The sequence below is a fragment of the Nansenia antarctica genome, assembly GCF_963989245.1.
Source record: "Nansenia antarctica genome assembly, chromosome: 14".
Taxonomy (NCBI): Eukaryota; Metazoa; Chordata; class Actinopteri; order Argentiniformes; family Microstomatidae; genus Nansenia; species Nansenia antarctica.
In genome coordinates, this window is record NC_137684.1 from 16798284 (window position 1) to 16810783 (window position 12500).

Below are 12500 nucleotides of genomic sequence, written 5' to 3' on the forward strand. Positions count from 1 at the left end.
ATTAGATTATATCACACACACACACACACGCACACACCATTTACCATTCCATTTACACACACACACACACACACACACACACACACACACACACACAGATGCACGTACGCACACACACACACACACACACACACACACACACACACACACACACAGATGCACGTATGCACACCCACACGCACACACCATTTACCATTCCATTTACACACACTCGATTATAGATTATAGATTTAGATTATCACACACACACACACACACACACACACACTCTCTCTCTCCATGAACAGGACGCTGAGGTTACGTGACCTTGGCACCTGACTGGCAGTACATTGTAAACCATAACCCAGTATGATGAGGATCCATTTTGAAACAGGGGAGGCTGGTGCAGGTAGAAACTGGAGGACTGCTCATTGTAAATGCATACGATGGAAAGAGGTGCTTGAAACCATTCCTCATATCATCAGGCATGACAATGACATGAGCCTGTCCTCCGATTTCTACCTCCACCTGCCTCCCCTGATGTGATAAGCATACAGATGAATGACTGCCATTGGTCCCCATTGCTTGTGTGTCAGGGTACACACAGGGGAGGCCGGTGGAGGTCGGAATGAGGAATGTTCATTCCTCAAACACGTTTTTTTGGCAATTCATTACAACAAGCCCGTCCTCCGATTTCTACCTCCACTAGCCTCCCCTGTTGTGTATATATCGAGTTAAAATGCCCCCCATTTATGTCCTGTAAAAGCCTGTAGAATACCTGTACTGTATGCTCTACCTGTACTGTATGCTCTACCGATTCCAATCACAAGCAGGTGAGAGTTTCAGCGCCCCCCCCCCCCCCACCCCTATTACTTGTCCATCCATCTCTCTCACAGTCCTACCTCCTTCTCCCTCCCTCTCTCTCCCCAGACGACACCCCAGAGACGTGCATCTACTCCGGCTGGTCCCCCTGGTCGGCCTGCAGCTCGGCCACCTGCGACAAGGGCCGCAGGATGAGGCAGCGGATGCTGAAGGCCCAGCTGGACCTCAGTGTTTCCTGCCCCCACACCCAGGACTTCCAGCCCTGCATGGGGCCCGGCTGCAGCGAGGAAGGTGGGGGCGACTCACACGTTACATGACACGCTCACACAGCAGCCCCCGCTTCCTGTTGGTTCCTGCCCTCTCACACGCCGAACACAGGTGTGTGTCTGTCAACCTCACCTGAGACCTGAACACAGGTGCGTCTCTGTCCCCTCACCTGAGACCTGAACACAGGTGTGGCTCCTTCTAGCAAACCGATAACACTGCAGTCTAACTTACAGCATATGTTTTTGTCTGTGTACAGTCCAGTCTTAATCCAGTACAAAACCTCTGTCTGTGTATACTGTATGTTACGGTACATGTGGGAATACGGTACATGTGGGAAAACTAGGGTTAGGGTTAGTTGCTAGGGTGCTACAGTTAGGGTTAGGGTTAGGGGTACGGTTAGGGTTAGGGTTAGGGGTAGGGTTAGGATTAGGGTTGGGGTTAGACATGCCAGCATGTACCAAGTCGACGTAGCACCTAACCCTAACCCTAGTTTTCCCACATGTACCGTAACATATGTATGAAGCATCAATTCAGATGGTTCACGTAAACGGTAGACTGTTTACCACAGATCAGACTAATGCAGAGGAGCACGGAATGAGAAATCTTTTGATTTGAATCTCCTCGGCGGAGTGAGTTAGTGATCCCTGTGTAATTGTCTACGTGTCGTATTGACAAAGAGCAATCAATGGATCCAGAGTGTATGCAAACAGATGCAAACCTGAAGTTAGACAGGAGCAGTAGGGTTGTTTTTAAAGGTGCAGTTTGTAGATTTTAGCTTTAGCATAATTGCTAAATATAAACAGAAATACTCAGGGTCAATATAGAACAATACATACAATACATGAGAACGGCAAAGACAGTGAAGATAAATACATAAAAACAAATAGAAACAAAATCAACTAACCTATGTGTGGAAAGAGAGTGGGGTGTGTGTGTGTGTGTGTGTGTGTGTGTGTGTGTATGTGTGTGTGTGTGTGTGTGTGTGTGTGTGTGTGTGTGTATGTGGGGGGCGGGGGCAATCAGAAGGAACAACAGTATGGCCAGCGAGGGCAGCAGCACTACGTGCTGGAACATTTAAGAGATGAGACCAGGGGGGTATTCCATCAATGTCGCTAAAAGAAAACATTTTCTTATTTTGCCTTGTCCCGTGAGTCTCTGATCTTAGACATGAGGAGTAGTAAACAACCTGGTAAAGCAAACATGGATCTCAGAGCTGTCCTTGTCAGTCAGATTGGTATGAGCCTTGTCTCTCAGACACCCCTCCTTTGTCCAATTATCATCAAAGATGTCAATTTGGACTCTGCTCAGAGGCAAATGATCAGTCATGCAGAGGTCTCTCTCTCTCTCTCTTCCCACCCTATCCCCCTCTCTCTCCCTCTCTCTCTCTCTCTCTCTCTCTCTCTCCCCTCTCTCTCTCTCCCTCCCTCCCCACCCTCTCTCTCTCACACTCTCTCTCTCACACTCTCTCTCTCTCTCACTCTCTCCCTCCCCACCCTCCCTCTCTCTCTCTCTCTCTCTTTCCCTCTCTCTCTCACTTTCTCTCCCTCCCCACCCTCTCTCTCTCACACTCTCTCTCTCACACTCTCTCTCTCTCACTTTATCTCTCTCCCCTCTCTCTCTCCCCTCTCTCCCCACCCTCTCTCTCTCACACTCTCTCTCTCACTGTTTCTCCCTCCCCTCCCTCTCTCTCTCTCTCTCTCTTTCCCTCTCTCTCTCACTCTCTCTCCCTCCCCACCCTCCCTCTCTCTCTTTCTCTTTCCCTCTCTCTCTCTCACTTCCCTCCCCCTCTCTCTCTCTCTCTCTCCCAGGCCTTCTATAGCCTCAGGTTTGATAAGTATGATGAGGGGTTGTGGATTCTTCAAAGCTGTCGTTTCTCTCCACTGCACTCTTATCGATTAGCAGGGAGCCTGGCGAAGGACGTTTTCATTCCTTCACGTCACTCCTTTGTTTTCATTTAATGGTCCGTTAACAGCTCCGGAGTTGATTGATATTCCTGGCCTGGGCTTGGGAGGCCCGGTAGATAGCTCTGTTGTTGATTGATATTCCTGGGGAGGGCTGGGAGCCCCTTTAGGCGTCATCAGGGCTGGTGTTATTTACAGATGTTATTAATGATTCACTTAGTTATGCTTCATTACGCCACACTCACAGTTACCACTTACCCCTGCTGCTGCTCCTCGTCTACTGGGATGAGGGGAGCAGAGGAGAGAGAGAGAGAGAGAGGAAAGGAGGAGAGGAGAGGAGAAGAGATGAGGAGAGCAGGGGAGAGGAGAGGAGAGGAGAGGAGAGGAGAAGAGATGAGGAGAAGAGGAGGGGAGAGGAGACGAGAGGAAAGGAGAGGAAAGGAGAGGAGAGGAGAGGAGAGGAGAGGAGAGGAGAGGAGAGAAGAGGAGAGGAGAGGAGAGGAGAGGAAAGGAGAGGAAAGGAGAGGAGAGGAGAGGAGAGGAGAAGAGAGGAGGGGAGAGGAGAGAGGAGAGGAAAGGAGAGGAAAGGAGAGGAGAGGAGAGGAGAGGAGAGGGAGAGCAGAGGAGAGGAGAGGAGAGGAGAAGAGGAGGGGAGAGGATAGCAGAGGAGAGGAGAGGAGAAGAGATGAGGAGAGGAGCGGAGAGCACAGGAGAGGAGAGCAGAGCAGAGGAGAGGAGAGGAGAGAGAGGAGAGGAGAGGAGAGGAGGGGAGGGGAGAGGGGAGCAGAAGAGAGCAGAGGAGAGAAGAGGAGAGGGAGAGCAGAGGAGAGGAGAGGAGAAGAGCAGGGGAGAGGAGAGGAGAGGAAAGGAGAGTAGAGGAGAGCAGAGGAGACGAGAGGAGAGCAGAAGAGAGGAGAGGAGAGAAGAGGAGAGCAGAGGAGAGGAGAAGAGACGAGGAGAGGATAGCAGAGGAGAGGAGAGGAGAGGAGAGCAGAGGAGAGGAGAGCAGAGGAAAGAGGAGAGGAGAGGAGAGCAGAGGAGAGGATAGCAGAGGAGAGGAGAGGAGAGGAGAGGAGAGGAGAAGAGAGCAGAGGAGAGGAGAGGAGAGGAGAGCAGAGAAGAGGAGAGGAGAGGAGAGGAGAGGAGAGGAGAGGAGAGGAGAGGAGAGGAGAGGAGAGGAGAGGAGAGCAGAGGAGAGAAATCAATGGAAAGTTCGCCAAAGTTCATCTGTCTTTGTTTCTGATAACAAATCTATTTCCAAGCCTTGTTCTCCGATAATTGGAGAGAGCAGGACGAGATTGAAGCACAGATGAGTTATTTGTTTTTTGGGTTATTTCTTGTTACCAGAGCCCGGTGAAGGGAGGCTGGTGCAGGTAGAAATTGGAGGATGGGCTCATTGTACTGTAATGCATGGAAAGGAATGAGGAATGCCATTCCATGTTCCATTCCACGCATTACAATGAGTCCGTCCTCCGATTGATTTCTACCTCCACCATCCTCCCCTGTCAGGTAGCCAATAGCAATGGAATGGAATTGACAGATTGGTGGTATGCCATGTCAATAACTCTGTCTGACCTTTGACCCTGTTGCGCTATTCTTAAAAACCATTGCTTCCTTCCTGTTTTCCCTGTAGTCATCACAGATGTCGTGCGACAGTGGTGGTCCGAGCAAGCCTCTCGCTGCACAGCTTCCCCCAACCGTTGCCTCAGTGATTTTCCTCAGATTTCTCCTCCCCTTGGCCAGTACACCTCTGACACATTGTTGCACTATGACTATTGTCACTTTGTTATTACTGTATTTATATGTGACACATTCTACTGCTTTGGTCCTCATGTCGGGATCTGATGTAATGATCTGCCTTTTCTTTAGAAAAATGTGAATACATTTCCGTGTTGTTGAAAATCACAGCTTGTAAAGTAGTGTTATAGTTAACTAGGTAGTAGTGGGGATTACTCACCAAATCCATTTCGTTGCAGTATTTTGGCTTGACTAGTGAGTTTGTGTTGTGATTCTCAACAACGTTGAAACGTAGTTCCGTGTTTCAAAAGAAAAAGTCTGAACATTTTCATTGGTTGCCGACATGGGGACCAATGATCAGACTGTGTCACAAATTGTATTGCTGATTTGTTGGTGGTTGTCGACTGTTGTTGTTGAACTAGGAGCAAGATCCCAAAGCATCTCACTACGTCAATTACGGCTGTATGTGACAAATGGACATTTGATTTGATTTTTTGAGTACAGGGTTTCAGTCAAACCTTCGTCGACGTAAGAAATGCATTCGAATCCCATCTGAACTTTGACCTTTGGTTCGTGTGTCCGGTACCCCCAGAGCCGTCCACCTGTATGATGTCAGAGTGGATCAGCTGGTCTCCGTGCAGCGCCTCCTGCGGCATGGGCATGCGCTCCCGGGAACGCTATATCAAGCAGTTCCCTGAGGACGGCTCCCTCTGCTCCATCGACACCGAGGAGACGGAGAAGTGTGTGGTCAACGACGACTGCTGTGAGTCTAAACGTCTTAACGTCTTAACGTCTTAACGTCTCGCAGCCTTCAGGGTACTCAGACCACAACTTTCAGGGTACACAGCCTTCAGGGTACACAGCCTTCAGGGTACACAGCCTTCAGGGTACTCAGCCTTCAGGGTAGACAACCTTCAGGGTACACAGCCTTCAGGGTACACAGCCTTCAGGGTACACAGCCTTCAGGATACACAGCCTTCAAGGTAGACAGTCTTCAAGGTAGACAGCCTTCAGGATACACAGCCTTCAAGGTAGACAGTCTTAAGGGTAGACAGTCTTCAGGATGGACAGCCTTCAAGGTAGACAGTCTTCAAGGTAGACAGTCTTAAGGGTAGACAGTCTTCAGGGTAGACAGCCTTCAGGGTAGACAGCCTTCAGGGTACACAGCCTTCAGGGTAGACAGTCTTAAGGGTAGTCAGCCTTCAGGATACACAGCCTTCAAGGTAGACAGCCTTCAGGATACACAGTCTTCAGGGTAGACAGCCTTCAAGGTAGACAGTCTTCAAGGTAGACAGTCTTAAGGGTAGACAGTCTTCAGGGTAGACAACCTTCAGGGTACACAGCCTTCAGGGTAGACAGTCTTAAGGGTAGTCAGCCTTCAGGGTAGACAGTCTTCAAGGTAGACAGTCTTCAAGGTAGACAGTCTTAAGGGTAGACAGTCTTCAGGGTAGACAGTCTTCAGGGTAGACAGTCTTCAAGGTAGACAGTCTTCAGTGTAGACAGTCTTCAAGGTAGACAGTCTTCAAGGTAGACAGTCTTCAGGGTAGACAGTCTTCAAGGTAGACAGTCTTCAGTGTAGACAGTCTTCAAGGTAGACAGTCTTCAAGGTAGACAGTCTTCAGGGTAGACAGTCTTCAAGGTAGACAGTCTTCAGGGTAGACAGTCTTCAGGGTAGATAGCCTTGGTAGACAGTCTTCAGGGTAGACAGTCTTCAAGGTAGACAGTCTTCAGGGTAGACAGCCTTCAAGGTAGACAGTCTTCAAGGTAGACAGTCTTCAAGGTAGACAGCCTTCAGGGTAGACAGTCTTCAAGGTAGACAGTCTTCAGGGTAGACAGCCTTCAGGGTAGACAGTCTTCAAGGTAGACAGCCTTCAGGGTAGACAGCCTTCAAGGTAGACAGTCTTCAAGGTAGACAGTCTTCAAGGTAGACAGTCTTCAAGGTAGACAGTCTTCAGGGTAGACAGCCTTCAAGGTAGACAGTCTTCAAGGTAGACAGTCTTCAAGGTAGACAGTCTTCAGGGTAGACAGTCTTCAAGGTAGACAGTCTTCAAGGTAGACAGTCTTCAGGATACACAGAACACAGCCTTCAAGGTAGACAGTCTTAAGGGTAGACAGTCTTCAAGGTAGACAGTCTTAAGGGTAGACAGTCTTAAGGGTAGACAGTCTTCAGGATACACAGCCTTCAGGGTACACAGAACACAGCCTTCAGGGTAGACAGCCTGTAGGGTACAGAGAGCACAGCCCTCAGGGTAGACAGACCACAGCCTTCAAGGTACACAGCCTATAGGGTAGACAGTCTTCAAGGTAGACAGTCTTCAAGGTAGACAGTGTTCAAGGTAGACAGTCTTCAGGGTAGACAGTCTTCAAGGTAGACAGTCTTCAAGGGTAGACAGTCTTCAGGGTAGACAGTCTTCAGGGTAGACAGTCTTCAAGGTAGACAGTCTTCAGGGTAGACAGTCTTCAGGGTAGACAGTCTTCAAGGTAGACAGCCTTCAAGGTAGACAGGCTCTGGCCTTACAGTGCCCTGCATAAGTGAAGCATTTCGTTTTCTTCTTTCGGCTCTCCACTCCAAAAGTCGAGGATTTGAAACTGAACAATTACTGTGAGGTTAAAATAGAGCATTTATTTGATGGTATTCGTGTGCATATCGGTTTCACCGTTCAGAAATGACACCACTTTTAATGCGTAGTCCTCCACTTTAACCCCATGGTAATTGTTCAATTTCAAGGGAGTGCAGAGCGAAAACAGGAAACAAACAGGAAACAATGACTCGCTGTCCCATTACTTACGCAGGGCACTGTTCATCAGTCAGCGAGATGTCAATATCACGTTGCAACGTTCAAATACTCAGTGTCGATTTTAGCTTCGGCGATGACGGCGGCTGTATTAGTCCAAACAGACCATGTTGGCCGTGAGTCTGACGTCCCACTGGTAGTGATCGATCTTCAGCCTTCAGGGAACGGAGGCGGTCCCATCAGTCAGGGAGATGTCAGTATCATGTTGCAGGTTCAAGCACTTAGAGTCGATTTTAGCTTTGAAATCCAGCTAACTGGCCATGATAAATCGGTAGCCAATCAGGAATGAACGTTCAAGGCATGAATCCTCACGCACGGCACAGGATGTTCAGGGTGGTACTCCATAGAAACATGCATGTTGAGACCCTTTTGGAAACATAAACGGTAATCTCCAGCCGCCGCTAGCACCCAACCCAGTGTATGTGTGTGTGTGTGTGTGTTTGTGTGTGTGTGTGTGTGTGCCTCTGTGCGTGCGTCTGTGTGTGTCTCTGTACGTGCGTCTGTGCTTGCATCTGTGTGTGTGTGTCTGCGTATCTGCGTATGTGTGTGTGTGTGTGTGTGTGTGCCACCGTGTCCCCCCAGCCCCCACCAGCTGTGTGGTGACAGAGTGGGGGGAGTGGGACCCCTGCAGCGCCACCTGTGGGCTGGGTATGAAGCGGCGGGAGCGCATGGTGAAGATGCCCCCGTCAGACGGGTCTCTCTGCAGGGCCCAGGTGGCCGAGGTGGAGAAGTGCATGATGCCAGACTGCCGTGAGTAACGCCCGGTGTGTGTGTGTGTGAGTGTGAGTGTCTGTTTGTGTGTGTGTGTGAGTGTGTGTGTGTCTGACCCAGACTTGTAGACACATTCTCATCTGTGTGTGTGTGTGTGTGTGTGTGCGTGTGTCTGTGTGTGTGTGTGTGTGTGTGTGTGTGTGTGTGTGCGAATGTACCCCTGTGTGTGTGTGTGTATGTGTGTGTGTGTGTGTGTGTGTGTGTGTGCGCATGTACCTCTGTGTGTGTGTGTGTGTGTGTGTGTGTGTGTGTGTGTCTGTGTGTGTGTGTCCAGAAACCATCCCGTGTATGCTGTCCCCGTGGTCTGACTGGAGCGCCTGCAGCGTGACGTGTGAGAAGGGGGTCCGGACGCGCCAGCGCATGCTGAAGACCCCCCCGGAGCTGGGCCCCTGTGCCGACGCGCTGGAGCAGCTGGAGCACTGCATGCTGCCTGAGTGTCGTAAGTGTCCCCGGCCGAACCGCGGGCTCACAGCAGGGGAGGCTGGCGGAGGTAGAAATCGGAGGACGGGCTCATTGAGTAGTGTGTGACGGAGGGCACAGGTAAATGTCCATCAGAGCGGTGGTGTGGGTTTTTAGGTAGGAGAGGACGACGCGCTCACACGCCTTCATGGCCACAGATGTCAGAGCGATCGGCCTGAAGTCGTCGAGGCCGGAGATCTTAGTTGTTTCTGGCACCGGGATTATGAGGGAGTCCTTGAAGCACTGAGGAACTGTGCATAGGCGGAGGGAGGTGTTGAACATGTTGGTGAATATTGGAGCCAGTTGATCAGCACAGACATTTAGGACTTTTGTTGGTTTTCCTGAACATGGCCCTCACCTCTTCCCCCTGGATGTAAAATGGGGGGGGGGGGGGGAGGGGGGAGAGTAGGGTGGGACTGGGGACTGTTCAAACCTCCCATAGAACTCATTGGGCCCTGTTATGCACTTCTTAACTTGCCGTCTTAAGTCTTAATTAAGACGCACCGCCAGGTTAAGACCTACCGCCACCCTTATTATGCGCTTCATACGCGCTACTGCTATTATGCAGGTGTCCCTAGGCGCCCACACATAAGACGTAAGACTCCCGTGCATATATTACTCATTGTGGGAGGGTTCATATGTTAATGAAGTGCGTTAGGCGCCCCTGCTATTATGCGATCTGACTTTGCGCCTAGCACTAAGAAGTGGTTTGAAAAGTTCTTAGGCGCTAGACTTCATGCACGTTTTCAAACACGAGCACGCCTGCTCGTTTTGCGCATCGGGGAGGATTTCGCGCCGTTCCAAAGATTGCGAACTGACGAGCCTTGACCTCATGCACGAGCTTGTTACTTTCTTCTGCAGAGAAGCGCGCTGACCTCCTTCTTAGGACTTCCATAATAGCATAGCGCTAAAGACTCAACGCAGCCGGTTCTTAAAGGGAATGGCACCTGGCACGCTGATTGGGTTGATTGAGAAGACGCCCAAAACACACCCATGACTAATTTCTGGGCTTAGCGCCGGGTTTTAGGCGCCCACTACCGCACGCATAATAGCAAAGTGGCCTTGACCACGCCTCCACGTCTTAAGTTTAGATCTACCGCCTCGTCTTATTGCTTAAGACTTATGAAGTGCATAATAGGGCCCATTGAGTTTGTCCGGGAGGTCAGTGTCAATGTCAGATGTAGGGGGGGGGGGGGACTTTTATTGTAGTTGGTCATAGGCTATTTTTTTCCAGATTGTTCTAGTGTCACTTGACATTCCGTTCCATGTCCTGCAATGAGCCCCGTCCTCCAATTTCTACCTCCGCCAGCCTCCCCTGGCTTACGGTGAAAGCTGTCCGCTCCTCTGGTTGGGTAGTGAAGCCGTCGAGGCTGGCCTCAGAGGCTGCTGATGACGCTGATGGCCTAGGCGGGGGGGGGGTGTGATGATGAGATAGCACCGGGGGAGGTGTGTGTGTGTGTATGCTGCGGGACTTGAGCTCCTGTATTATTCACAGGTTCTCCGTAGCTGCCCTTTAAAGCCAGTCAGTCTGTCAGTTACTCATCTCTCTCATTTGTCTTTGTCTGTCTCTCCCCTCTCTCTCTCTCCATCTGTCCGTCCCTACCCCCATCCCCTCGTCCCACCCTCCCTCCCTCCGTCCATCCCCCAACACCCCCTCCCTTCCTCCTCTCCCTTCCTCCCTCCTTCCCTCTCTCCCCCCCCCCCCCGCCTCACCTTCACCCCCCCCTCCCTCCCTCCCTCCCAACCCCCACCCCTCCACCCCCTTCCCTCCCCTCCTCCACCCCCCCCTCCCTCCCACCCACCCACAGCCACAGACTGCATGGTGTCGGAGTGGTCCGAGTGGTCGGAGTGTAACAAGTCGTGCGGTAAGGGCCACACCCTGCGGACGCGCATGGTGAAGCAGGAGGCGCAGCACGGGGGTGGCGTCTGCCCCGAGACGGTCCAGCGCAAGAAGTGCAAGGTCCGCAAGTGCAGCCGCGGCTCCAGGGCCAGCGGCGAGAAGAAGCGACGGAAGGAGGGAGGAGGAGGAGGAGAGAGGGAGAGGGAGAGGAGGAGGGGAGGCGGAGGAGGAGGAGGCCAGGGCAAGCAGGGACGCGACGCGGCGGTGGAAGAGCAGCCAGGTTAGTGGGCGTGGGAGAGAGAGTGTCCGTCTTCATCATCGTCATCATCGTTATTAACTTTAACATCATCGTCTCCATTGTTATCATCGTTATTAACATTATCATCATCATCATTATTAACATTATCATCATCATCATCATCATCATTAACATTAGCATCAAATATACACCTCCCAAATATAAACCTGCCAAATAGACACCTCCCAAATACACACCTGCCAAATAGACACCTCCCAAATACACACCTGCCAAATAGACACCTCCCAAATACACACCTGCCAAATAGACACCTCCCAAATACACACCTGCCAAATAGACACCTCCTAAATATACACCTCCCAAATAGACACCTCACAAATACACACCTGCCAAATAGACACCTCCTAAATATACACCTCCCAAATAGACACCTCTCAAATACACACCTGCCAAGGGCCAGACCGGGGCCAGACCAGGGCCAGACAAGGACCAGATGTATGACTCTGTTAGAACTGGAGCAATGTGTCTGTTAGCAATGTGTCTGTTAGCTAAAGCCAATTTAGGGCCCTGAAGGACTGACAGTCCTGGTAGCAGTAGCAGTGTTACGGGGAGGCTGGTGGAGGTAGAAATCGGAGGTTTCGGGCTCATTGTAACATATGGAAAGGAATGAGGACGGGTGTCAACCACGCTGTGTGTAGGCTCCTTCCCCCTCCTCTGTCAGTGTGGGAGCGATGGCTCTGTCAGAGCGCACTGACAGACCACACTCGGCACTAAGCAGCACTGTCAGGGTGATGGAGAGACCCAGCAGGGTCCAGATGGCCCTCCTGATGCCCACAGCGGAGCAGGGACAGGCAGGCTGTACAGCCAGGATGGTGCTGGGGGCTGGGGGCTGAGGTCTGGGGGCCTGGAGCCATGCGGCTAGGACTGTGGCTGGGCTGAGGGCCAAGAGCTGAGGCTGAGGCTGGAGTCTGGAGTCTGGAGTCTGGAGCTTGGGGCCATGGGCTGGGGCTGGGGCTGGAGTCTGGAGTCTGGAGCTTGGAGCCATGGGCTGGGGCTGGAGTCAGGGATTGTGGCTGGGGCTGTGTAGATAGATGGATGGATGGATAGATAGATAGAGAGACAGAGAGAGAGACAGAGAGAGATCGGTGGATCAATGGATTCGGTGAGTAATCCCCACTACTACCTAGTTAGTGTAGAGTAGTGGGGATTACTCACTGAATCCATTGCATTGCAATGTTTTGGCTTGACTAACGATTGTGTTATTGATTTTCAACAAACGCTGAAATGAATTGACATTTTTCAGAATAAAAGGCTGAACATTTTGCACAAAGTGCACACACGCCTCTTCTCATCTTGGTTGGTATCTCCCACAGGATGTAAAATGCGCCCGTGGTCCAGCTGGGCGGACTGTACCAAGCACTGCGGCGGGGGGATCCAGGAGCGCTTCATGGCGGTGAAGAAGCGAGCCAAGAGCACAGTCACCAGCTGTAAGGACAGGAAGGAGATCCGTGCCTGTAACGTTCACCCCTGCTAGGGGGCGCCACTGAGCCGACTGTGTTTCTGTGTGATACGATTGATGCACTCTGTATTAGGGCTGGTGGATATGGGGGATGGACAGACTCAATGTTGTTGGTGTGGGTGAACCCAGGGGTTGTCTGGCCTCTGTCGGA

General features: G+C 51.3%; 1 protein-coding gene across 1 annotated transcript in view; it reads left to right on the forward strand.

Moving 5' to 3' along the window:
• spon1b (spondin 1b) overlaps positions 1 to 12364 on the forward strand; it is a gene marked incomplete at both ends in the record, with an annotated part of 178064 nt that extends 165700 nt beyond the window's left edge. Inside the window, 6 exons of the mRNA XM_080544642.1 lie at positions 910 to 1092; positions 5299 to 5469; positions 8084 to 8251; positions 8547 to 8711; positions 10540 to 10851; positions 12204 to 12364. Of these exons, the coding sequence (XP_080400768.1) occupies positions 910 to 1092; positions 5299 to 5469; positions 8084 to 8251; positions 8547 to 8711; positions 10540 to 10851; positions 12204 to 12364 (1160 nt within the window). The remainder of the gene's footprint in view (positions 1 to 909; positions 1093 to 5298; positions 5470 to 8083; positions 8252 to 8546; positions 8712 to 10539; positions 10852 to 12203) is intronic.
• Positions 12365 to 12500: the final 136 nt, after the last annotated feature.